This window comes from Microtus pennsylvanicus, chromosome 7, assembly GCF_037038515.1.
Source record: "Microtus pennsylvanicus isolate mMicPen1 chromosome 7, mMicPen1.hap1, whole genome shotgun sequence".
Lineage (NCBI taxonomy): Eukaryota > Metazoa > Chordata > Mammalia > Rodentia > Cricetidae > Microtus > Microtus pennsylvanicus.
This window is the reverse complement of record NC_134585.1, coordinates 63,272,180-63,295,821: the sequence shown is the minus strand read 5'-3', so window position 1 is coordinate 63,295,821 and position 23,642 is coordinate 63,272,180. Positions and strand designations below refer to the sequence as shown.

Sequence of the window (23,642 nt, the reverse complement as noted above, 5' to 3'; positions counted from 1 at the left end):
AACAATAGGGAAGCAGTGGTGATAAGCAGGAGCATGAAGTATTTTTTCCTCAACAACAAATGACAGCTAAAGTTCCCTGCCTTGTTGAAAGGACCTGGGTACTGAATTGTGCCAAAGAAGGATAGCATGGGTAAGCCATGCAATGACAGCACCTCATACACCTCCAAAGTTAGCACTATCTAAATATTAAACAGTGTCTGGCCACCATAACAATTACTACATGAGGATAGTGACTTACTATATATAACCAATTCTAGATCATGTAAAATAGATATTTTTAAATAATTGAGTAAATTAATGAGGGTGAGAATGATAGCAAAGAGGTATTGGGCAGAGGGGGCACAAAAGGAAGCGTGGGACTGAAGTCAGCTAATGGACTGTAATGGCATGCTCACACAGTTCCTTTCTGTTCAACCTACTTCTCGTTCTCCTTGGGAAGAATCCAGGTCTGTGGAAAACAGCCAAAACACTGCTATGGAAACACCAACTCCAAATAATGTGTAAGCATCCAAAGTGCTGAAAGCCACTTCTGTTACCCTCCATCAGCTGAGGGGTGGAGAGGATTCCCAGAGCTACAGGCACTTCCGGGGGGATTAGATGGCATACAAAAAAGCCCTGGCTAAGGACTTGGTTCCTTGTCTTACAGCTGCTACCACTACTCTCTAATCTTCACTGGGAGAAAAATGTCTATCCAGTAAGTATCTCTAAGAGACCTTCTGTCATGAATTAGTGGTAGGAAATGGAGTATTTCAGGATGTTCAAGAGAGATAATATTAGGTAACAGCTTTCCTAAGTCCCTTGGGCCTGGCTGGAGTTACTTCTCCCTCCACTGACTGAATATGCAAAGTTTAAATGGTGGTGAGAGATCTGTATGAATTGCAATGCGCTTGGAAGGCAGTTGTGAACACTGAGATGAGTTTTATGTCTTGTCTTGTCATTTCCTAGCTGTATGTCTTTGGCAAATTACATATACTTTTAAAGCTAAACTAATTAATTCTTAAAGATTTTCAACCTCAGAAGTAATATATTAAGACTACTTACCCTACTGTAGTTTTTAGAGACTTAAATGTTCAAGTATAATATAAAATTCTTTTTATAAAGTGTCTAATAATAAGTAATTGATAAACAGTAATTAAAATTAAGAGGTCTAGACAGGGCTGAAATTTAAGAAGTTATAAAACAGAAGCAAAGATAAGACAAAAGAAATAGGCACACACAAAACATTACAGAACCTGAATCTCTTGATCTAATTTTTGAAAGAGCTATAGCTCTTGAGGATTGGTAGAGACATGAGATGATAGGAAAAGCTAATAGCACAGTATGGTGAATAATAAAGGGTGGTGCATCTGACCCTGAGTGCTGAACTCATTCTGTGTGAATGAATGAGTTCATGAGAAGGTCAGAGATGCCTCAACTTGTGTGTCTCTAGGACAGGGTAGTTCTTGAGAACTTTGTGGGTATCACAATTCAGGAAGAGAAGTGAACACAGCAGGACTAGTTGATATGCCTTCAGGGTCAAGAAAAACTGCAGAAAGTAGGTTTAGGACCATATGGCCACGGTTAGGAAAAGTGAGAATATTCTCTTTGACATGAAAGGAAAGTCCTAAGCAGCATCCTATAAAACCCTAAGTAGACTGGGTTGCAGCCAAACTGGAAGGAGTCCTTAAAGTATCTTTCTCCAAGTACAATATCATTTACCTCCTAGAACTTTTTGAGAATAAACTAGGCTTCTTTATCATTACCCCCACACTTTAGAATTGAACATCCTGCTGCTGGTTACAAGAAGTTATTTGAAACTGTGGAGGAACTGTCCTCACCACTAACAGCTCATGTTACAGGTGAGTCTCATTGTTATTGCCTTGTTTGTTGTTTATTCTAAATTAGGGTTTTACTGTATTGCCTAGGTTCATGTAAAAAAAAAAAACATGACACCCTCTTGCTTTAGCCTCTGAGTACTGAATTTGGGTCACTACAATTTGACTCTGATGAAAGCGTTCATTTTTGTCAAGATCATTTCTCTCAGGTTTCATGTTCACTCAAGTTTCCCAGTACTGGTTATATTTCCACAATACAAGGAAGGGATTACGGGACTCATTTGTTTTGTCTTCTTCTAAAATATTTTACTAAATAAAAATACATCAAATAAACCTGAATACAAGTCTAGTGTAACTAGTGAGTTTTTATAAGCCCAAGACTTATTAATTCATAAAAAAATCCATGAGGCAGGTAAGGCAGCAAACTTGACAAGCCTGAGTTTGGCTCCCAAAACCCACATCTAGGAAACCAACTACAAGTTGTCTTTTGACCTCCCATGTGTTTTGGCACAGCCCATATGTATATAAACAGAGCAAATGATTTAAAAAAATTGAAAGGATCTGAACCTAAAAGAAAAAGAGTAAGATGAAAACAAACAGATTTAAGACATCCAAAACTTTGAGAATTGCTTCTGATGCTGTTTTTTGGAACCTCGGGTATTAATTTTAAGAATTTATTTCCTCTCCTTTACCTCCACTTAGCTTTCTCAGTGTGGATATATGTTATTGAACGGGAATGCCTTGACAATAAAGACTATACCTTTGTCCTCTTCAATGTCCTCCATACAGAAAATGTCTTATGAGTGTCTGTCCAGAAAGGTCTTAAATGAGAGCCTAGTAACAAGAGTCTGAGAGTTTTGCATTGAAAGTTTGTGGTGTTATGCCTGTTACATCAGAAGCACTTGCAGATGATAGTATTCTTATAATACTACTATTTCACCATCTGTGGTTCCTATCAGCAGCTTAAATATTTTTGGATGGACCTCAGTTCCTTCACTTTATTTTTTCATTATTATTTTATTTACTTATTTTACATACCAACCAGTTTCCCCTACCTTCTCTCTTCCCATTCCCTCTCCCCACCTCCCTTCTACAACCCCTCATCCACTCCTCCTTGTCTCCATTCAGAAGGGGTAAGGCCTCCCAAAGCATGGCATATCAAGCTGAGGCAGGACCAAACCCTTCCCCGTTGCATCAAGGCTGGGTAAGGCATTCTACCATAGGTAATGGTTCCAAAGAGTCAGGTCCATCAGGGACAAGTCCTGAACCCAAGGCTAGGGGCCCCACAAAAGACCAAGCTACACAACTGTCACCCATATGCAGAGGGTGTAGGTCAGTCCCATGCAGAGTCCCTAGCTGTCGGTCCAGAGTCTGTGAGCTCCCACAAGCTCAAGACATCTGTCTTTGTGTGTTTCCCCATCATGATCTTGACACCCCACCCTTGCTCATATAATCCCTTCGTCTATTCAACTGGACTTCTGAAACTCAGCCCAGTGCTTGGCTGTGGATCTCTGCATCTGGTTCTATCAGTTACTGGATGAAGGCTCCTGTTTATCTTTCTGGGTCCGGGTTACCTCACTGAAGATGGTTTTTTCTAGTTTCATTTATTTGCCTGCAAACTTCATGATGCCATCATTCCCCCATCCCACTGAGTAACAAATATTCCATTGTGTAGATACCACACTTTTTTTATCCATGCCTCAGTTGAGGGACATGTATGTTATATGGCTCAGCCATTAAAGGCTAAGCTCACACCAAAAAATTCCTTCACTTTATAAAGATCAACATTTATTTTGTGTGGATATTGTGAAGACTAAGAGGCAATTTAAGTAGATTGACTAACCCTGTATTAGACACCAAGTAGACAACAGACAGCAATCACTGTTACCATTATCAACTCTGTCCGAAGACTCCATGTGACTCATCCAGGCCTTGTTGGGTGTAATAGGATGCTATACGAAATGTCAGTGCTTAGGCAAATCTTTCTTTTTGTCCTGTTCTATAAAAGTCAACACTTCTCAGCTAGATGGTAGTGCTAACAATCTAGCCCTAGTATCAAACACCAAGAATATGCTTTCAGTCAAAGCAAACATTGTTTTCTAAATTTTTGTTTGTTTGTTTTTTAAAACAGGATTTCTCTGTGTAACAGTCCTAGCTATCCTGGAACTAGCTCTTGGGAACCAGGTTGGCCTCGAAATAACAGAGATTTGCCTACCTCTGTCTCCAAGTACTAGGATTAAAGGCATGCACCACCACCACCATCCAGCCTCTAATTTGTATCTAATGTCTGGTAGGCTATTAATCTTGATTTGTAGGCTGTAATACATTTGTTTGAAAAATAAAGATGGGGTAAGAATTAAGCAAACATGTTGTATTTTTCTGGAGGTAGGAGGACAGACCAAGCCTTGCCACGGAAGATGGAAGTCCCCAGTGAAATCCTGGGTGCCCCTCAATTTTCAAATAAACAAAGGCTTTTAGAGAGTATCCTGCCCTAACACCTAGCTTTGTACCTTCTCTGCCACAGAGAATGGATTTCAACAAACATGTTGATTTACACCCAAGAGAACTGAGAGTTTTAGATTTTAAAAACTCAGCATTTCTGTGGCTTCATTTAAAAGGTTTTTCTATGTGGGCATAGTGGTGTAAAACTTTAATCTCAGTCTTCAGGACACAGAGGCAGATGAATCTGAGTTTGAGGGCAATTTGGTTTATAAACTGTGTATAGATCATCAAAGGTGCCTCAGTGAAACCTTGACTCAAAATTTAAAAAAAAAAGTTTTTCTATATCAACATACCCATGCTCCTAAAATCCCTCTACTTTTCAATCCACCAAATTGCTTAAGAAAACCTGATGCCCTATCCAAAGGTAAGCTGACAAATGGACAGGCATCTTGGGAATCTAGTTAGTGTTACCACATGCTCTCTCATTTCGCTGCAGGAAGAATTCCCCTCTGGCTCTCTGGCAGTCTCCTTCGATGTGGGCCAGGGCTCTTTGAAGTTGGATCTGAGCCGTTCTATCACCTGTTTGATGGACAAGCCCTTTTACACAAGTTTGACTTTAAGGAGGGCCACGTCACATACCATAGGAGGTAAATCAGCACTGTTATAGGACTGTCCTCACCATAGTAGATCCTATTTCAGTTTTCTCCTTGTGTGAACATTCATCTTCCTGAACACCGAGCAGACCTCCAAACTCATTTATTTCTTATTTCTTCATGCTCTATGAAGGTTTGTATAACAGCAAGGTCACCTAAGAATGCTAAAATGGAATAACTAGGGTGAAGAGCTCAGAGCCAAACATGGCTGTTTTCAAATCCTGAATCCACCAGGCACTGCTTGTCTTCACTGATGACTTATGGAAGGAAATTGGCCTCTAATTCTTTCATTTGTCATCTATAAAATGCAAGAAACGAATCTACTCAACACTCATGACTACATGAGTACTAAGAATGCAGTATTAAGAAAAGCTGCTGTTAATTAGACTACTATTAATCTTGTTTCCTTTCATTTTTATCATCAGAAAGATCTGAGAAGGTGGCTGGTTAGATAACTCTAAGGTAAACTTTGCATACCACTGAGCTTGATCACCTGAGTTCAATTCTTGCATGGCAGTAGAAAACTGACTCCAGCAAGTTGTCCTCTGAACTCTATATGCATTCTATGGCACATTGTGGACATGTACACCACACACACAAACAAGTGTTTAAAATTTTTTTTAGGAACTGGGAAAAAGAAAGGGTGATACAAAGGAGGAAAGGGTCAAATATGTCACAGAAACACCAGAGATAGATGGACCGGTACAGAGAAGAAACATACAGAGGGAGAGGAGACACACAGAGAAAGAGAGACATAAAGTGTTTTTTTCCTTTGGTTTTTCGAAACATGGTTTCTCAACATAAACTTCTTTTTATTTTAACAAGAGTTATTTACTAAAGGGCTAAAGCAAAGACTCAGTAGCTGCTCTGCCAAAGGATCCAGGATTCAATTCTCACACCATGGCTGCTGCAGTTCACAACTGTCTGATACTCAAAACCAAGAAATACTAATGACCTGTCTGGCTTCTGTGGTCAACAAGCACACATGTAGAACACATATATGCATTCAAGCCAAATTCAATGCACATGATAATATTAGTAATAAAATTTTTAATAAAAAGATCAACAATAAATAAATAGTTATTGCTAAAGTCAGCATTCTAAGAATCCCCCACATCAACACAGTCAATACCCTGATTCCTATTTGAATGTTCAAGCTTTTAGTGGTATGATCACTATGAATTTCAAGTGTCTTGAAGAGACGTCAAAGGAAGAGTAAGGTGAAACTGGAAATAGGATTTGAAATGTGACAAAAGAGAAATAGCATCTGCCAAGCATAAATTTTTCTAGGAAAGCAAATTTGGAATTTAGACAAAGTTTTCATATATCCTCTAATGTACACTTTCATATACAATCCTCTTCATAAACACACAAAATCAGAATTTACTTTTCCCTCCATGTGATAAACCATAGACAGCATTTGCCAGGTAGTCTGGGAAATAGCTCAGCAGATCTATTATCTGCTATTTATCTGTGAGAGATATAAAATTCAATAATAGCTAAGTTTTAAAGTGTACAATAAATTCTGAAATTAAGAAACACAAGGTCAAAGGGATAATGAAAAGAATATAACCCAGCACGTTGTATCCTATAATGTGATGAGTTGTGTGTGTGAAGAACCCATGTGTCATAGTTTGTTTTCTATTTCTGTAATAAAAATCATGGCCAAAAGTAATAAAAGAAATAAATCGGAAAGGATTAATTTCATCTTACACTTTACAGTTTATCAATACGGAAAGCCAAGTCAGGAAGGAATGAGGAAATGGAGGGACCATGGAGAAATACTGCCTACTGGTTTGCATGTTTCTCTCTCTCTCTCTCTCTCTCTCTCTCTCTCTCTCTCTCTCTCTCTCTCTCTCTCTCTCTCTCTCTCTTTCTTTCTAAATATGTCTTTGGAAATTTTAGTTCATGTTTATGTTTGACTGTTTGTGCTACATTCATTCATTGTCTGCAGAAGCCAGAAGAGGGTGCCAGATCCTCTGAGAATGAAATTACAGACAGTTATGAGCCATCACACAGGTTTTGGGAATTGAATCCAAGTCCTCTGGAAGAGTAGCCAATGATTTTAATGGCTGAACCATCATTCCAGCCTTCAGCCTGCTTTCTTATACCACCTGCTCAGTTATGGTGCCACCCAGTGTGAACTGGGATCTCTCATGTCAATCATTAATTTAAAACTGAATGCCCCATGGATTTATATAGGAAATCTGGAGGATTGGAGGAATGTGGAGGCATCTTCTGAACTAAAGTTCCCTTTCCCCCCAAAGACTCTAGTTTATGTCACATTGATGAAAACTACTGATCACACTGTGTATGATATAAGACATTCACTTTGTCTAACTTTGACCACTGTTTCAATCACATATGTCAATCATTTAACTTTTGGCACCACAGTTTTCCTATCAACCACAGATAGTTTTAGAAGACTCAATTTAAGCTCTTTCCTTTTATGGTCATTCCAATAAAAGGAGTTGATGATTCTCTCCATTCTTTTTGAGTTCCTGATTCCAATTTGATGAAAACACATTGAGTGACTCTCAGCTTCACCTGCCCTGCATGAATGTATCCTTTCTCCATTTTTCCATGTCCTCCAGATTCATCCGCACTGATGCCTATGTCCGGGCAATGACCGAGAAGAGGATTGTCATAACAGAATTTGGCACCTGTGCTTTCCCAGACCCCTGCAAGAACATATTTTCCAGGTTAATAAAACCAAGCTGCACTTTATATCAACCTTTTTTGTTCATGAAACCTAAAATTTAATAAACTAGGAAATCATTTGCTTCTGCAGGTTTTTTTCTTACTTTCGAGGAGTGGAGATTACTGACAATGCCCTTGTAAATATATACCCAGTAGGAGAAGATTACTATGCCTGTACAGAGACCAACTTTATCACAAAAGTTAACCCAGAGACCTTGGAGACAATTAAACAGGTAGGACATTGTGCTCAGAGAATATTGCTCAAGTACATAAAGTTGAGAACTTAGATTTAAAACATTAGGATAAATTCAAAAGAAAGAACATGAGACAGATTAATTTTCAACTTCTTCCTGGTCACCAACTGCTAGATATGTAACATATGAATGGTGATATTTCTTTCTTTTTTGTTTTTGTTTGTTTTGAGAGAGGGTTTATTTCTGGTTTTGGAGCCTGTCTTGGAACTCACTTGGTAGACCAGGTTGGCCTTGAAATCATGAAGATCTGCCTGTCTCTGCCTCCGGGGTGCAGGGATTAAAGGTGTGCACCACCACGCCTGGCTAAAATTTCTTTCTTAACCTATGATATTTTAAATACATACATTTAAAACAACTAACATTCATTTGTAACACAAATACTCTCTGAGACCTTTCCATGTATCAAAACTTTTGTAAGATACAGGGATATATCAATGAGTAGCACAGCACTGTCTTTGACCCATAAGATATAAACAGCAGTATTCAAAAATTAGCTATTAATGTTGAAAACCTGCCGTTGGTAGTTCTAAACAACTACGTTGCACCAATTTATCCCTTGTAGATACCTCTTTTTATAAATAAACCTGTATTTTAAATGGGATAGCATTAATCAAAATATTATAAAATGACATATTTTACTGATGACTTAGACAATATTCTTTAGTATTTCTTAAAATAGACACACAGTCTCAACCAGTATGTATTAACACATTTTTCAAGGTTTTGTTCTTGTCTTTAGTAAGCTTAACCTCTAGATGAGGAAATCAAAGAAGAACCCAATAGCAGGATTCAGAATGTAGTGAATCTTTTAAGAAAATATAAACCTAAGGAAAGAAAATACAAAAGTATGTCTCAAGGAACTTGTTTAGGGTAGAGAATACAGGTAGCTTCAGTGAATTTGTTCAGAGAGCATTTAGAGTGAGGGTTGCATTATCAAAGACACAGAGATGGAGAAATAAGGGACCTTTTTTCATAAACTGAAAATAATCTTTTTAGACTAGACATGCAGCAGTTCTCTGTGGAAGCTTTGGGCAGGAGATGACTCTTAACTGAAGGACTGTCCCACATGCTACAGAGGCTTGATGGTCCTGATCTTGTCCACTAAATACCAGAAATGTCCTTGATCACTATGCGATTGAAAAATGGGTCAGATATTTTAAAGTAGAGGTCAATCTTTAAACTGAAACTAGTCATCTAGAAGTGTAAGTAGTTTCAAAGGGAGCAATGGTACACAATTGCATAAATCTGAAAGCTTAAATAATTGGCTAGAAATTTGAAAGAAACTGTTTTCCTGATGGAAAGTTACTGAAAGTCTTTGCTCGTAGAAACTATATAAGCATTTATACTTTAAGGTGTTTACTTAGAAACGGGAGTACAAAGGAGATAGGGCTATCTAGGAGATCAATCATGGAATTCAGGACTATAAATAACATTAATGTGATGTTATTTTCAAAGAGATAAAAAGGAAGGAGCTTGGATATTATGGCATTAGTTTATTGACCTCAACCTCAATAATATACCCAGTGCCCCTTTTCATATAGTTTATAACTGAAGCTGACAGGGCCCCCAACATCCGTGTTTTATTCCACAGGTTGATCTTTGCAACTATGTCTCAGTCAATGGCGCCACTGCTCATCCACATATTGAAAGTGATGGAACTGTTTACAATATTGGCAATTGCTTTGGGAAAAATTTTTCAGTTGCCTACAACATTATTAAGATCCCGCCACTGCAAGCAAGTGAGTCTGTTATCAAAAGTGCTGGGAATAGAGGATATAGATTATAGTATCAGAATTATTCTCAGGCTTGATAAGACTTCTCTTATTCCTATCCTACCAGATAACTAATGTCCAGAGGCAAGACAATAAACAATGATGACTTCAAAATCCAGAAATCAAGGGGCTAAATTCTATTCTACAATGTTTCGAGACCTAGTGCATGTATATTTAAATATTATTTAAATTTATATTTAGAAAACATTTATTGCGAACTTATTCATATGCCAAGCAAAATATTGAGTTCCTATTTGGGTAGACTGAGAAATTTTGGAATGAGGACCTTGCCATGATTTAAGAAGTCATTTATATTGTTTTCTCATGCATGAACTTTAGCATGCATAGTATTTATTGAACAGAACTTCATATTGGACAGAACTGTTGATATCACTCATCCATGCTGTACTTTTAAGGAACTTTACAATACTATGAGGGAGTTTTGTCTACACTAAAGCACTGCTTTACTTCCCTGGGCTTAAACCTGACTTCCACTTTTTCTAAGATGTGACTCTATAGTACTCTTCCCTGTGTGTTTTTTCAAATTTGCTGCTGTTTGGATTTTCCTAGATTAGGGCATCTTCACAATGATGGGAACTCAGCAGAACATGGACAGAACTGAGAAATGAGATGAGCCTGTTAAAGAAGAGCAGTTTGGTGCTTCCAGGGTGGGGGTAGCTGCCCCTCCCTGAAAGAGACTGACACTGTTTCTGACTGTAAATGAAAGGCTGAAGGAAAAGAGCCTATTAAAGGGAGGCTATCAGGGCCAGAAAAAAAGAGGGAGGCCTGGAGAAGGGAACCGCTAAGAGCCTATAAAAACTCAGAGTGGAGTTGGACTCTGGAGTTTCTCCTATGTCCTCAACAGGAGCAGTTTGTTAAACACCAGTTTGGGGTGTTTGTTCTTTAATGTCCATCTATAACTCACCTTCATTCCATCAGCTTCCCTAAGGTCTGTACCTGTTACTAGCTGCCACTTTCTTGTCTTCTGTCTGAATTCGTTAGCTGACAGCATGTTAATGGCTCCCTTCTATGCTACTGTCCTTTCACTTTCCTGAGTGAGGCTTCTTCCTAAGATGTACAAATTTCTGTTCTTACCCTATAAGGTGCTTAGCAGAACCATTAGGTAACTATCACTCACCCACGAACCCCTTAATAACACGAAATTCCACTAAGATATCCCAGTGACCAAGGAGATGAAAACACGTTCTGAAAAAAAAATTGAAAATACACCTGGAAATTCATCTTTTGCTTGTATAAACTGTTTAAAATGCTTTATATGAAGGAAAAGAAGATGAGGAGGAGGATTTTTATGATAATTATGATGATCAAAAGCCTTTGAAACCGCTTTATTTCAGACAAGGAAGATCCAATAAACAAGTCAGAGATCATTGTGCAGTTCCCCTGCAGTGATCGGTTCAAACCATCTTACGTACACAGGTAATTTGAAGAAAAGCTCACATGTAAAGATCTCATTTGTCTACCTGATCAAGACAGTTCCTTGTAGAAAAAAACAGTTTAAAACGAATTGATTTCATGTAAACATTATAGACCTGAATAACTAAATATACCATGTGTAGACCTATTTCTTAGTAACCAAGAACTAGCCTGCCCATTCACAAACACATTTGTCTTTCTGAACAGTTTTGGTCTGACTCCCAACTATATCGTTTTTGTGGAGACTCCAGTCAAAATTAATCTTTTCAAGTTCCTCTCTTCATGGAGTCTTTGGGGAGCCAACTACATGGATTGTTTTGAGTCCAATGAAAGCATGGGGGTATGTCTGATTCATTTATTTGTTTGTTAAGTTGTGATACTGAAAAAAGTACTTTATATTTTTTTCCTTTATAAATTTATCAAAACATTTTCCTACCTTTCCAGGTTTGGCTTCATGTTGCTGACAAAAAAAGAAGAAAATACCTCAATAATAAATACAGGACCTCTCCTTTCAATCTTTTTCATCATATCAATACTTATGAAGACAATGGGTTTCTGATTGTGGACCTCTGCTGCTGGAAAGGGTAAGAAAATATGTTGGATAAATGTCCTATCTCCAATTTCTTCTGGAAACAAAGAGCTTGAATAGAGGTGGGGGTCCTTATCCCTTATTGTGAATATATAAAAGAGAAATGGTATAAAATAGTAAAAAGTGTAATTGATAGTAATCAGAGAGTTTAGAAAATCAGAAATAGACTGGCCATCGGAACTATAGTTAATAGCGAAAACCAACTGGATCTGAAGCAGACCTGAAAATAGATTCTGAGACTCTAAAAGTAACTTTAAATTTCATAAGTTCTGTAAGATTCCTTGAATCCTCCCTCGTTCTGAATAAGAGAAGCTCACAAGCTGTTCTCTGGCTAGTCATTAAAAATACATTGATTCCTAAGGACACAGAGTGGAGGCAGTGAAGCAGAACAAAGAATATATAAAACTGCTGTTACGGCAACATATCCATGAGGCAGCCTCTTTATTTTCCCCTCAATGGGTAGCAAGAGGAAATGGTTATGAGATTCTTTTTGTCAATAGCAGTCTTGGTTGTGGCCTAAAGAACTAGCCGTGTGTGCTTTCAAAGTCATGAATCATCTCTAAAATTGTTTTTAATTGGTTAGGTGTAATGGTGCATGCTTTAAATGCCAGTGTTTGAGAGGAAGGGGCAGGAAGATCTTAAGTTCAAGGCCAGCCCGTACTACACTAGACCCTACTTCAAAACAAAACAAATTATTTGTAATTGTGTTCATGCTTGAATTCTTGTTTTCACAGGTTTGAATTTGTTTATAATTACTTATATTTAGCCAATTTACGTGAGAACTGGGAAGAAGTGAAAAGAAATGCCATGAAGGCTCCTCAGCCTGAAGTCAGGAGATATGTGCTTCCTTTGACAATTGACAAGGTTACTTCCTTACAATTGTGATTCATCTCTCTTGGAAACTGTCATGTCTATTCATAATCTTGACATTTCAGATCGCTTTAAAAATACTAACTAAATCTCTCATTTTACAAAATGAGGAAACTAAAACTGAAAAAAAATGCTATGATTTAGAAAAGATAATTTCCACAGAATTCAGATGAGATGTAGTTTTCTTGATTCTAATTCCATGGCTTTTTCAATCACAAAATCCCTTTGAAAGCATATTTAGTGACTGTAGATCCAGTGACTCCTAGCATCCTTTGGCAGTTGTATAAATTTTCTAAATAATTTTAAATTATGGTGAAATAAAAGATCAGAGAGAGTTTTTGCAAGGACTCGGTTAATTTACAAAGGAAATTTGGTATTCTATAAATCTGAAGATGACATTAGACAACAAAAATAACCAATAATATTATTGATTATTATGGAGGTATTCAGAATATCCCTCTGGAGGTTTGGTAAATGAAATAAATTCAGTAGGCATACTGGCAAGAGAAATAGCATTAAAATTTGTTAATATATAAATAAGAAACTTTAAAAAAACATGAAACTGAAAGTTGAGTCTTAAATACTCTCTTGATAAAGTAAAAGAAACACTGTAAAATGAACACTATAGAGAAGGGGTGATTTTCAGAAAAAAAATAACCTTGAGAGCAGACAGTCTCTGAAACAAATGTCCTCTGGGATGCAGACATGTTTTCTTCTTCAATGTGAGTTTAATCTTCCTTTGGAAATGAAACGTTTGAAGGTAACTATGAGACTCTACTTTATTATACTAGGTGACTTGTAGGAAAGTCCACTCTGAACCTGCTGTTACTCATCTATGAATTACTGTAGGAATCAGTGGGTCTATACTACTATTAAGAAAGTATGCAAAAAAAAAGAAAGTATGCTTTAAAGAAACTTAGTGCTGAAAGAACGGCAAACTTAGAATCAGAAAACACAGTTTTCATGAATGTCTGAAGAACTGGTTTTCTGAACCACCACACAACCATCTCTTTATTTCTACATGTTGGTCTCTCTCTTCAGTATTTCAGAATAATACCAAAAACATCCATAACTTTTAGTGAGATAGAAATACAAGTCAAAATCAAGAAAAATATGATTTTTCTCATGTAAACAAATGAACACATAACATACTCTCTTTGTCTGTGTGCTTACCTATTTGGACAAAGATACTAAGGCAATTACATTGAACAAAAGACTTAAATCAGGTAAAGCAAAGCAAATGCAGCTAAGAAGGTGATTGTCTTTCCTTTAAGCATATTGGCAAACTGCAAAAGAATGATAGTTGGGTGAAATTGGGCTCTGCAGATAGGGAAAAAAAGACTTCTGTAAAGATAAAGAGTTCCAAAAATAAAAATGCAAATAGGATTTAACAAAGATGCATAACAGAGTCCCTTGGATGCCTCATGGTGAGCAGAGAAGATGCTGGAAAGATGAACTGGAGTGAGACTATACAAGGGCTTTCTTTATCGGACTCTGGATAGCATATAATTGGTAAGGACTCACTGAGGAAGTTTGTGTGTAGGGTGTATTATGACATGGTTCCCTCTAGCACAGTGGCATGAGGAACAGATTGAGTAGTTGACAGTCTTAATCTAAAATTCCTTTTAGAATTTAAATGATCCTTTGCAATTTCAATTTACTCCATTCTCTAGCTGTACCTTTCATATTTTAATATTACATGCCCTACTTATATAAATTTCCTTCCATTGAACATATCACTTGCTATCCTTTATTACCCTGAAAATTTCACTTTTCATTTTCACTCAATTTATCTGTCATGGTCAATGATTTTGTACATCTTTGTAGATAAACATTTCCTTACCTGTTTATCAGACTTGTCAAAAATCACATCATAGTTCAATTAGATTATCTATCCTCTCTATATTTGTACCTCTTCATCTAAATTTAAGTGCTACAAACACACAGTCATGCTAATTGCCTCAGCTTTAAATGTCTGACCACAAATCTTACTATTTCATTTCCTAACTTCACATATTGTCTTACTTTGATAGTTAAATATTCCACCTCCTCTCCTCACTTTTATACTTTCTAAACCACTTTCATGTATAATATTGATGCTTTCTCTTTATCTGAAACATTGAAGTAATCAGAAAAGAATCACATCACCTGCCAGCCTCTGGACCTATATCCTGAATATCTATCTTTCTAACCAGAGCTAATCTCTCTCATCCTTGTAGTTGACGCATCACTCCAGCAATTCTCCCCCTTCCTCCCTCCATCTCAGGTCATCCTTCTCTACTATTTTAATGTGCCATAATTAATAAGCATAATATCCTCACTAGGACCTCTCAACATATTTTGCCTCAATAAACTACCACTACACCTTCCTTTTCTGGTAGGCCCTATCACTCAGCCTTTGCTCCCATCTGTCTTTTAGTATTTCCACTGCTTAAACATATCATTTTAAAGTGCCCTTCATAACAACTCTCCGGGTTTATAATCTCAAGGTTCAAGTTATCAACCACCACCTCCACTTTTCCTTTAATATTCAGAAACAAAACCTGAATTTTTTTATCTCCCGCACCCACCAAAAAGTACACTCACCTGCAACAATTTCAAGCATTCTGGGACAATTACCAACCTTTAATTGCTTAGATTAGATACCATGGTGCAGGGTTACTGCCTCTCTCACTTTCAAACTCCATTCACCAGGAAACTGTCAACTCCCATCTACCTTGTCTCAATGTTACCAGCCTAGCTAGAATCATTTTCTCTAGATTGGATTTCTATAAAACAAACTAGTTTTGCTGAGTCCAATCTTTCATTATTATCCACATTCACAAAAAAAAATACCCAAGTATAGACTTAACAAAGCAATCAGAGGTATTTCTTTAAGAATAAATCACAGTGTGTTCCTTATCTGCACAAACCCTCTGTAGCTTCCCCTCATTTATCCACAGTGAGAGCCCAGGTCCTCACTATAACCCATGTGCCTTACACAATCTAAACCTACTAGCTCCCCACAAACTCTCCTAAATACCACCACACATCCCTAGTGCTTCTGGAACATATTCATCATATTTTTCCCCAGATTTGAACAGTTTTTGTTTTGTCTTGGGGGATTGTTTTGTTTTGTTTTTTTCTCCCTGCTTGAATGCATTGCAGGTTTCCTCATCTAAGAGTTTTGTATCAAATGCCACTTTTACAAAGAGGCCTACTCAGATCACCTATTAAAATTTCAACCCACAAATCCTTCACACATTGAGTCCCTCTTTTATTTTTTGTTCCTACAATTGTGCTATACTGTATACTTTACTAAGTATATTTGTTAATCTCCAAATAGAACATAAGCTTCACTGCCCCTGTGAAATTCCCCTCAATACCTAGAAGAAAGTGAAAATTTGATCCAGAAGTATCTTCCACTGTTTTCATGCAATCATCTAAAAGTTATGTGCATGTTTATGCATACTACTACATGCATATGTGAAGAAATAAATGTCTTTTTTTTTAATTTGACAGTTTGACTACATGTCATTTTCATATATCCTAGCTAGAAGGCAGTAATATGCACTTGACATATTTTTTGTTCTTCAAAACATCTTCTGACCAAGCAGATGGTTTAAGACTAGGGTAGAGGCACATCCTAGCTCTGTTCCTTAGCCATGGTGCTTCATCTGAGGTACAATTTTCTCATGTGTAAAATGGGGGAAGGACAGGACTTACCTGCTGTGAAGGCCAAATGTATATGGTCCATGCCAAATGCATTGCACAGTGTCTGTCATCTAAATAAAAACTACTGATACTGTTCACTAACATTGTCACGGTGAAGTAGCAGTGTTCTGTATTCGTATTGGTGATAAAAGGAGATGTCAGAGGCTAATTGGCTGTTGTTCCAGTCCCCTTTGATAGTGCATGGTGGATGTGATTATGATAGTTCTGTGTATAGTGTCATCACTTTTCTATTGCCTTTCTTTACTATTGTTTTTTCCTTCATGTTCTCAGTACCATTTTCCTTTTCACTCAATTTGGCTTTACCATTGTACATGTAGGTTCTTTTTTTATTTATATTAAAATATTTTATTAGTTTAATACACTTAATTAAATTAAAAAAAGGACTTCTCTTTATTTTTTTATTTACTTATTAAAAATTTCCACTTCCTCCCCTCCTCCCATTTCCCTCCCGTTCCCTCTACTCCCTCTCCCCTTCCCTCTCCAGTCCTAAGAGCAGTCAGGGTTTCCTGCCCTATGGGAAGTCTAAGGTCCTCCTCCCTCCATCCAGGTCTAGGAAGGTGAGCATCCAAACAGACTAGGCTCCCACAAAGCCAGTCTATGCAGTAGAATCAAAACTCAGTGCCATTGTCCTTGGCTTTTCAGTCAGCCCTCATTGTCAGCCACATTCAGAGAGTTCAGTTTGATTACATGCTCCATCAGTTCCAGTCCAACTGACCTTGGTGAGCTCCCATTAGATCAGTCCCATTGTCTCAGTGGGTAGACACACCCCTCGCGGTCCTGACTTCCTTGCTCATGTTCTCCCTCCTTCTGCTCCTCATTTGGACCATGGGAGAGTTACACGTAGGTTCTTTTCAGTCAATTCTGGGCTGACCTCTCATTAATTATCTTTTCCCCACTCTTCCCCTGCATGGAGCTCTGTCACATTTCCTAAACTTTTTGAGTCTTCAAAAACTTTGAATGGGTAGAAGCAGGAAAACCATCTCTATGCTTCCAGACTGGGTCTTTAGCCCCACAGTCTGGCTTTCTCTGTTTGGGTCCCAGTCTTACCATGGTTCAAAACTTCTGCTTCTCACTGTCATCGGGACAATCTTCCAGTCATACCTGCTTTCTCACAAGTACCTAGCATGCTGATTAATTCTATACCACTTTTACTCCCTGAAAAGTCCTTATTTCTTCCTGAGTTTTAAAGTCCTGTTCTTGTTTTAATCTGAAGTCAAACTTCAATTTCAGACTGTTCTTAGGCCTTGTATTTTGACTCCTTAAAACAGACAGAAAGTTTCCTACACACACTTGACATGAACATACTCACTGTCTTATGTTCTGAGCCCACTGTAATGCTCTGTTCTTCATACCCACAAGCAAGTGCTACATATGTTCTCCTTTATCCTACAGCATTACAAAAGCCCTGGATTTCTGGGCAATGGTGGCACATTCCTTTAATCCCAGCACTTGGGAGGCAGAGGTAGGAGGATCTCTGGTCTGGTCTACAGAGCAAGTTCCTGGACAGGCTCTAAAGCTACACAGAGAAACTCTGTCTCAAAAAACAATGAAAAAGTCCCAAATTATAATGCTTTTATGTGTTTTCCCAAATTCTACATTCACATGCCACATGGGCCATTTCAGCCCTTCTTATAACTCTCTCCCCAAACCTAATATAATCCATAATCTATAGGAGATGCTCAATAAGTACTTAGGAAGTAACCAAATGACCACATTTTTGGTCAATTGCATTTGTAGCAGAGAAATTGTAGACAATTGGAGAATCCTTAAATATCCCTTTTCTTCCTAGCACCTAGTGTGGTGCCTAGCACACACAAGTAAGTAAATTGGTTAAGAAACCTATTTGCTTCACTGATTGGCTACATAGAAGAATGAAGTTTCAGGACAGGAAAGTGCCACATGCTGCTACCTTTTCTGAAGTATAAAATAATTATCCAGAATTTTAAACTAATTAATATGGCTGTCACATTCAAGTAGAGGTTGACATTATCTCTAAACAATGTGTTTCCAGTGAATCACTTATAACCTGCCAATATGCCATCTGAGAGACTTTCTAGTCTGATACAGTAGCCAGCCTCCTAGTCTGCTTTTTGTTTTGTTGTTCCTCCCTGTATGGTGACCTCTGAAAAGAGGAGGTGAAATTTGAGAAGTCTGCATTTACAGATGCTTGGATTTCCTTCCCTGATCACCGAGGTCTCTATTATCTTCTTCCTAAGGCTAACACAGGCAAGAATTTGGTCACACTTGCCCATACAACTGCCACAGCCATTCTGTGCAGTGATGAGACCATCTGGCTGGAACCTGAGGTTCTCTTTTCAGGGCCCCGTCAAGGTAAGCTGATCTAAAGAAAACATTACAAAACAAAGATGTCCTACTTAAAGAGACTGAGTTTTCCTATGTCTGTGTTTTGTTTTGAAGCCTTTGAATTTCCCCAAATAAATTATCGGAAATATGGGGGGAAACCTTATACTTATGCATATGGACTTGGGCTGAATCACTTTGTTCCAGACAAGGTAATGAAGCACCTTAGTAACACCCAATAGAACTTTGAGTCATGTGCTAGTCAACTAAAGCCACTCATAAACTAACCAATTGCTTTTTCTTGGGCACAAGCAGCTCTGTAAGCTGAATGTCAAAACTAAAGAAATCTGGATATGGCAAGAGCCGGATTCTTACCCATCTGAACCCATCTTTGTTTGTCATCCAGATGCATTGGAAGAAGATGATGGTAATGAAAGCAACACACATATCTGAACTTCCCTTTGTGGTGAAACTCTGCGTGTTTGATATTAGGAAAGGGGTTAGGCTGATTATTCCCTAATTTTCAAAACTGATTCTTAAACTGTGAATTGTACAACACTCAAGAATTGAAATTTCATCTGTGGTCAGGTCTTATTGATTGCTAATAGTAAAAAACAAATAAGCAAACAAAAACAACCACAGCAAAACACCTTTTGCGTCATACTGGAACTCTGAATGGAAAGGATGAGAAAACAGTGTGACAGTAATAATTCTAGGTATTTGCTTTTCCTGACCAAAATAAATTTCTGACAAAGTAGTAGAGTTATAGAAGACAAATAGAATATTCTAGCAGATCAATAAATGCTCTAGAATTCTATTGGTTTTGTTTGTTTCTTTGTTTTAGTAAGTTTGGGCCAAGAAAGAATTCAGAGCCTCAGTATATATTGAGCAACTGTAATACATACCCACAAGTCTCAGTTAAGCATTAATGCTAGAGAACATGGAGAGCTAGGTCAGTGGCTCAGAACCTTGACTGCTCTTGTGAAAATTGGGGGCAACTTCAATTGCCTACATTATAGATGACAACCAGATATAATTAGGGTTTTCCAGTATCCTCTTCTGGACTCTATGAGCACCATCCATATAGATAGGTCCACAGACATTTATGCAGGTAAAACACTCATACACATGAAAATAAGATAACTTTTAAAATTAATGCAAATACAGGGAAATATATTATACTCTACAAGATTAATATATTAAAATATGAAAAAGTATAGAAGAATGAAATAATTATGGGGTCATTTTCTGGTGAATAGTTTGTACATTCATACTGCTCATTCTAAAGTATAAAAGGTATGCTTTTATTTTGTCTGGAAGAAGTAAAATTACATATAGGTCTTGAAAATTATAACTAAAACACACCCTTTTGCTTTAAAATTTTAAAGCATGCACTTTGTCATAACTTTTTGTAGTAAATAGAACAAAGACTATAGTATTATGTTACAGATAAGAACATAGATCCATTAACATAGTCAACATTGGTGAGTTTCTACTTTGATCTAATAATTGTAGTAAGATGCTGTGGTTGCAGCTGTAAGAGAAAAAGACAAGATCACTCCCTTTCTGGAGTGGTCCTAGTCTAAGAAGGAACAGTTTAGAGAACTCTTTCAAGTGGTCACACAGCCAGGTAATTGAAGAGCCAGAACAAGCTAAGTCACATAGTTTTCTATATTTGATAATGTAATACCACCTTACTATCTACATAATTTTAATGACAGATAATCTTAAGACCTGATTTCAAAATTTCAAAACTGCCTTAATTAACAGGTGTGGTTCTGAGCGTGGTGGTGAGTCCTGGAGCAGAACAAAAACCTGCATACCTCCTGATTCTGAATGCCAAAGACTTCAGTGAAGTTGCCAGGGCTGAAGTGGAAACTAACATCCCTGTTACCTTCCATGGACTGTTCAAAAGATCATGAACATATTCCAGGTCAGCAAAAATGACTGTGTGGGTAAAGTCACTTCTTGCCAGTCTAAAAATCTGAGTTCAATCTCTTGAGTCTACATAGTGAAATGACAGAACTTATTCATGAAATCTGTCCTTTGACCTCTACACACACACACACACACACACACACACACACACACACCATGGCATGTACATTTCCATATGCAATAAATAAATGTAAATTTTAATTAAAAAATAAAAACATCAACATGTTCTAGCAAGACATGCTTCTAATGACAAAACCAAGGTCAACTAGCTCGCAATCTATCATCAAATTCTGCTCTAGCTTGAGACCTATCGTGGTTTTAAGTTGAAAGTATATATGATTTTTCAGTGCTTTTCAGAAATTACTTAGTTAAGCAAGTATTTCTTTAAAAATTAATTGCTTATTTATAAGATGATACATTTTCTGTGAGATAGACATAAACTGAAAAATTATTTGAAGCATTTAGTAATCAGATAAGAAAAATGTAAGCTTTTAAAGCTGCCTATTCTATAATAACAGTTGCCTTTAGAACACTATCTGCCTACATATTTCACATTATTGTCTAATATTTAAGAATCAAAATCTTGTATACTTGATTTGTATGTAGCATTGCTCAGTCAAGGAAGAGAAAGTATACTTACTGTCAAAGTAAACATTTTTCTTAGAACTGGGAATGTCATTCAGAACTACATAGCAATTATTGTGTGTGTGTGTGTAATTGGTAAAGAATTTTCAAACTAATCAACTTTAACTTTCTTATTCTATAAGTTAATACTTTATTTTATTCTATTTAATGTAATCAATATTTATATCTGATTTTTCAATCAGAAAACCTGTGTACAACTGACTGAGGACCCCATCAAATAATGTCTCAAAAATTTAGTTAACTATTAAAGGCTTATGTCATTAATAAAAGTATATATAATAGTGTATTAAGATTCTCTGAAGAAACAAATTTAATAGAATTAACCAATATATAATGGAAAAGTAAGGGAAATTAACACATAGACTAAATGAATTAAAGAAATTTTCTTTTAAGGTAAAACTATCTACTTGAGAGACTGAGAGAACCATGACCTTTCTAGCAAAAAATAAATCCGTTTTAAGGAGAAAAAATTCAGTTGAGTTAGTTTAACTCTACCTGATAATAGCAGTCATATTTAAAATAACATCTTCTTATAGATAAGGTCTTTTTTCTGTTTTGAGTATTTTATATTCACCTTCGGCAATAGGGAAAAGACAATAAAACATCTGATGATCAAGAGGTTATTTGATGGCTGAGTGTAAACCTTTAATCCTATCACTTGGGAAGCTGAGGTAAATGGATCACAAATTGATGTAAAACTTAGCATACATAGTGAATTTAAGGGCAATTGGCCTATATAGCAAGACCCTATATTAAAAGAGAGAGGTGGGAGAGAAAGAAAATAAGAAAAGAAGGAAGGTAGGAAGAAAGGAAGAAAGGAAGGAAGGAAGGAGTAATTAGTAACTGTAAACAATCTCGACAAAATCTCTTGGACTACATTATAAAGTAGAAAATGCAAACAGACATCAGAGAGAATCCATGTTCTAAAATCCTATTGCATTATGACTCCAATACTCCACAATTATATTAGGTAATAAAATACCATGCTTTCTTATAGTGGCCTGATAGGAAGTGTGGTGGTTCGAATAAGAATGGCTCCCATATGAATTTTTGGTCATTAGGGAGTGATGCTACTTGAGAGAGAACAGGAGGCACGACTTCATTGGAGGTGCATGCCATTGTTGGAGTAGGTATGGCCTAGTTGGAGGAAGTATGTTACTGTGGGTGGGCTTTGGAGTTTCAGAAGCCCAAGCCAGGCCCAGTCACTCTCTCTATCTTCCTGCTACATGTAAATCCAGATATAGAACTCTCAGCTACCTCTTGAGCAACATGTCTGCCAACCATACTTCCCTCCTTTCATTACAATAATGGACTAAACCTCTGAAACTCTAAGCCAGCCCCAATTAAACGTTTTCTTTCATAAGAATTGTCCCAGTCATGCTGTATCTTCAGAGTAATAGAATATTGACTAAGACAGGAATAATCTAGACACACCCTCTAAAGAATACAAAATTTATTAAAATTCAATATTGATGGGAAATAAACTCTGAAAGTAGCCATGTAACACTTATAGGGTACCTACTATGAACTAAACTCCTTCCTTCCTACATTTATGGTATAAAAATGAGACGGGGATGTTTAGTTATTCTCTTAAAGAATAATAAAACTGTCCAGGCAGTGGTGGTATACACCTTTAATCCCAGCACTTGGGAGGCAGAGGCAAGTGGATTTCTGTGAGATAGAGGTCAGCCTGGTCTGCAAGAGCTAGTTCCAGAACAGGCTCCAAAGCAACACAGAGAAACCCTGTCTCAAAAAAATAAATAATAGTAATAATGATATTAATAAAAATGTTGAGTGAAGTCTACATTGAAATAAGACACATTCTTCTAAAATATTTGGTTTTTAATAAAGCCAAAAATATTCTAATTAATTTAAATTTTTACTTCAAATAAAACTACTATTATACTACTTACTTAGTCACCAAGTCTAACCACAGATAAAAATTGTAACTGCTCATTAAATCTTACAATCTATTTATGAGTCCAAACCATTCTTATTTTTCTTTTTTGAGACAGTTATAAAGGAATTGCTGATACATAAAATTAATGGAATTGTAGTGAAGTTATGAGTACTGGGAAAGAGATTCATTGTATCCTTTGGGTATCTTTCCAGAGCCATCACTGTTCAAGTTCTCACACCTGCCTTCCACTGATGGAGGTGAGGAATCTAGGTGGAAGTAGGCTTCCTCTGAAGACCCAAAAACTGTCATCAGTCTTGCTGGTGGTGGCTGTCGGAACTGTGCTTACCCTATGAAAGGATGCTCTTTCAATCACTTTCACAATCATCTGAAGAAGAGACATTTTTTCTGACTTGGGTGGACCAGACCTTGTTCTACACCTTCTTCATTCATTATACTCAACTAAACCCCATAGCCACTCTGTGGAGTAGGCATTTTTCATTTCTATTGGACTTGGTTCCCTTGTCTAACATGTCAGATGACTAGATTAGTGTAGAACAAGTTCCATAAATCCATCTATTTACTAAGAGAGCCAAATCTAGGTCATAACTTAGTGGGA

The 23,642-nt window shown here is 37.0% G+C and overlaps 1 protein-coding gene across 1 annotated transcript; it reads left to right on the top strand.

Annotated features, from left to right (window-relative positions):
* Nucleotides 1–615: 615 nt before the first annotated feature.
* Rpe65 (retinoid isomerohydrolase RPE65) lies at nt 616–23,441 on the top strand. Its single transcript, XM_075978955.1, has 15 exons — nt 616–694; nt 1,756–1,838; nt 4,753–4,903; nt 7,504–7,611; nt 7,701–7,842; nt 9,455–9,602; nt 10,991–11,072; nt 11,277–11,409; nt 11,514–11,653; nt 12,393–12,522; nt 18,459–18,573; nt 18,661–18,755; nt 18,859–18,970; nt 20,314–20,476; nt 23,239–23,441. Exons 1-14 carry the CDS (start codon nt 684–686, stop codon nt 20,463–20,465), a joined length of 1,602 nt encoding a protein of 533 aa, XP_075835070.1. The 5' UTR covers nt 616–683; the 3' UTR covers nt 20,466–20,476; nt 23,239–23,441.
* Nucleotides 23,442–23,642: the final 201 nt, after the last annotated feature.

Excerpts from the sequence above, each read along its gene's own strand:
- Rpe65 (XM_075978955.1), top strand. Across the intron at positions 11,410-11,513 it reads AGTCCAATGAAAGCATGGGG|GTTTGGCTTCATGTTGCTGA; the intron begins GTATGTCTGATT and ends CTACCTTTCCAG. Across the intron at positions 11,654-12,392 it reads GACCTCTGCTGCTGGAAAGG|GTTTGAATTTGTTTATAATT; the intron begins GTAAGAAAATAT and ends TTGTTTTCACAG.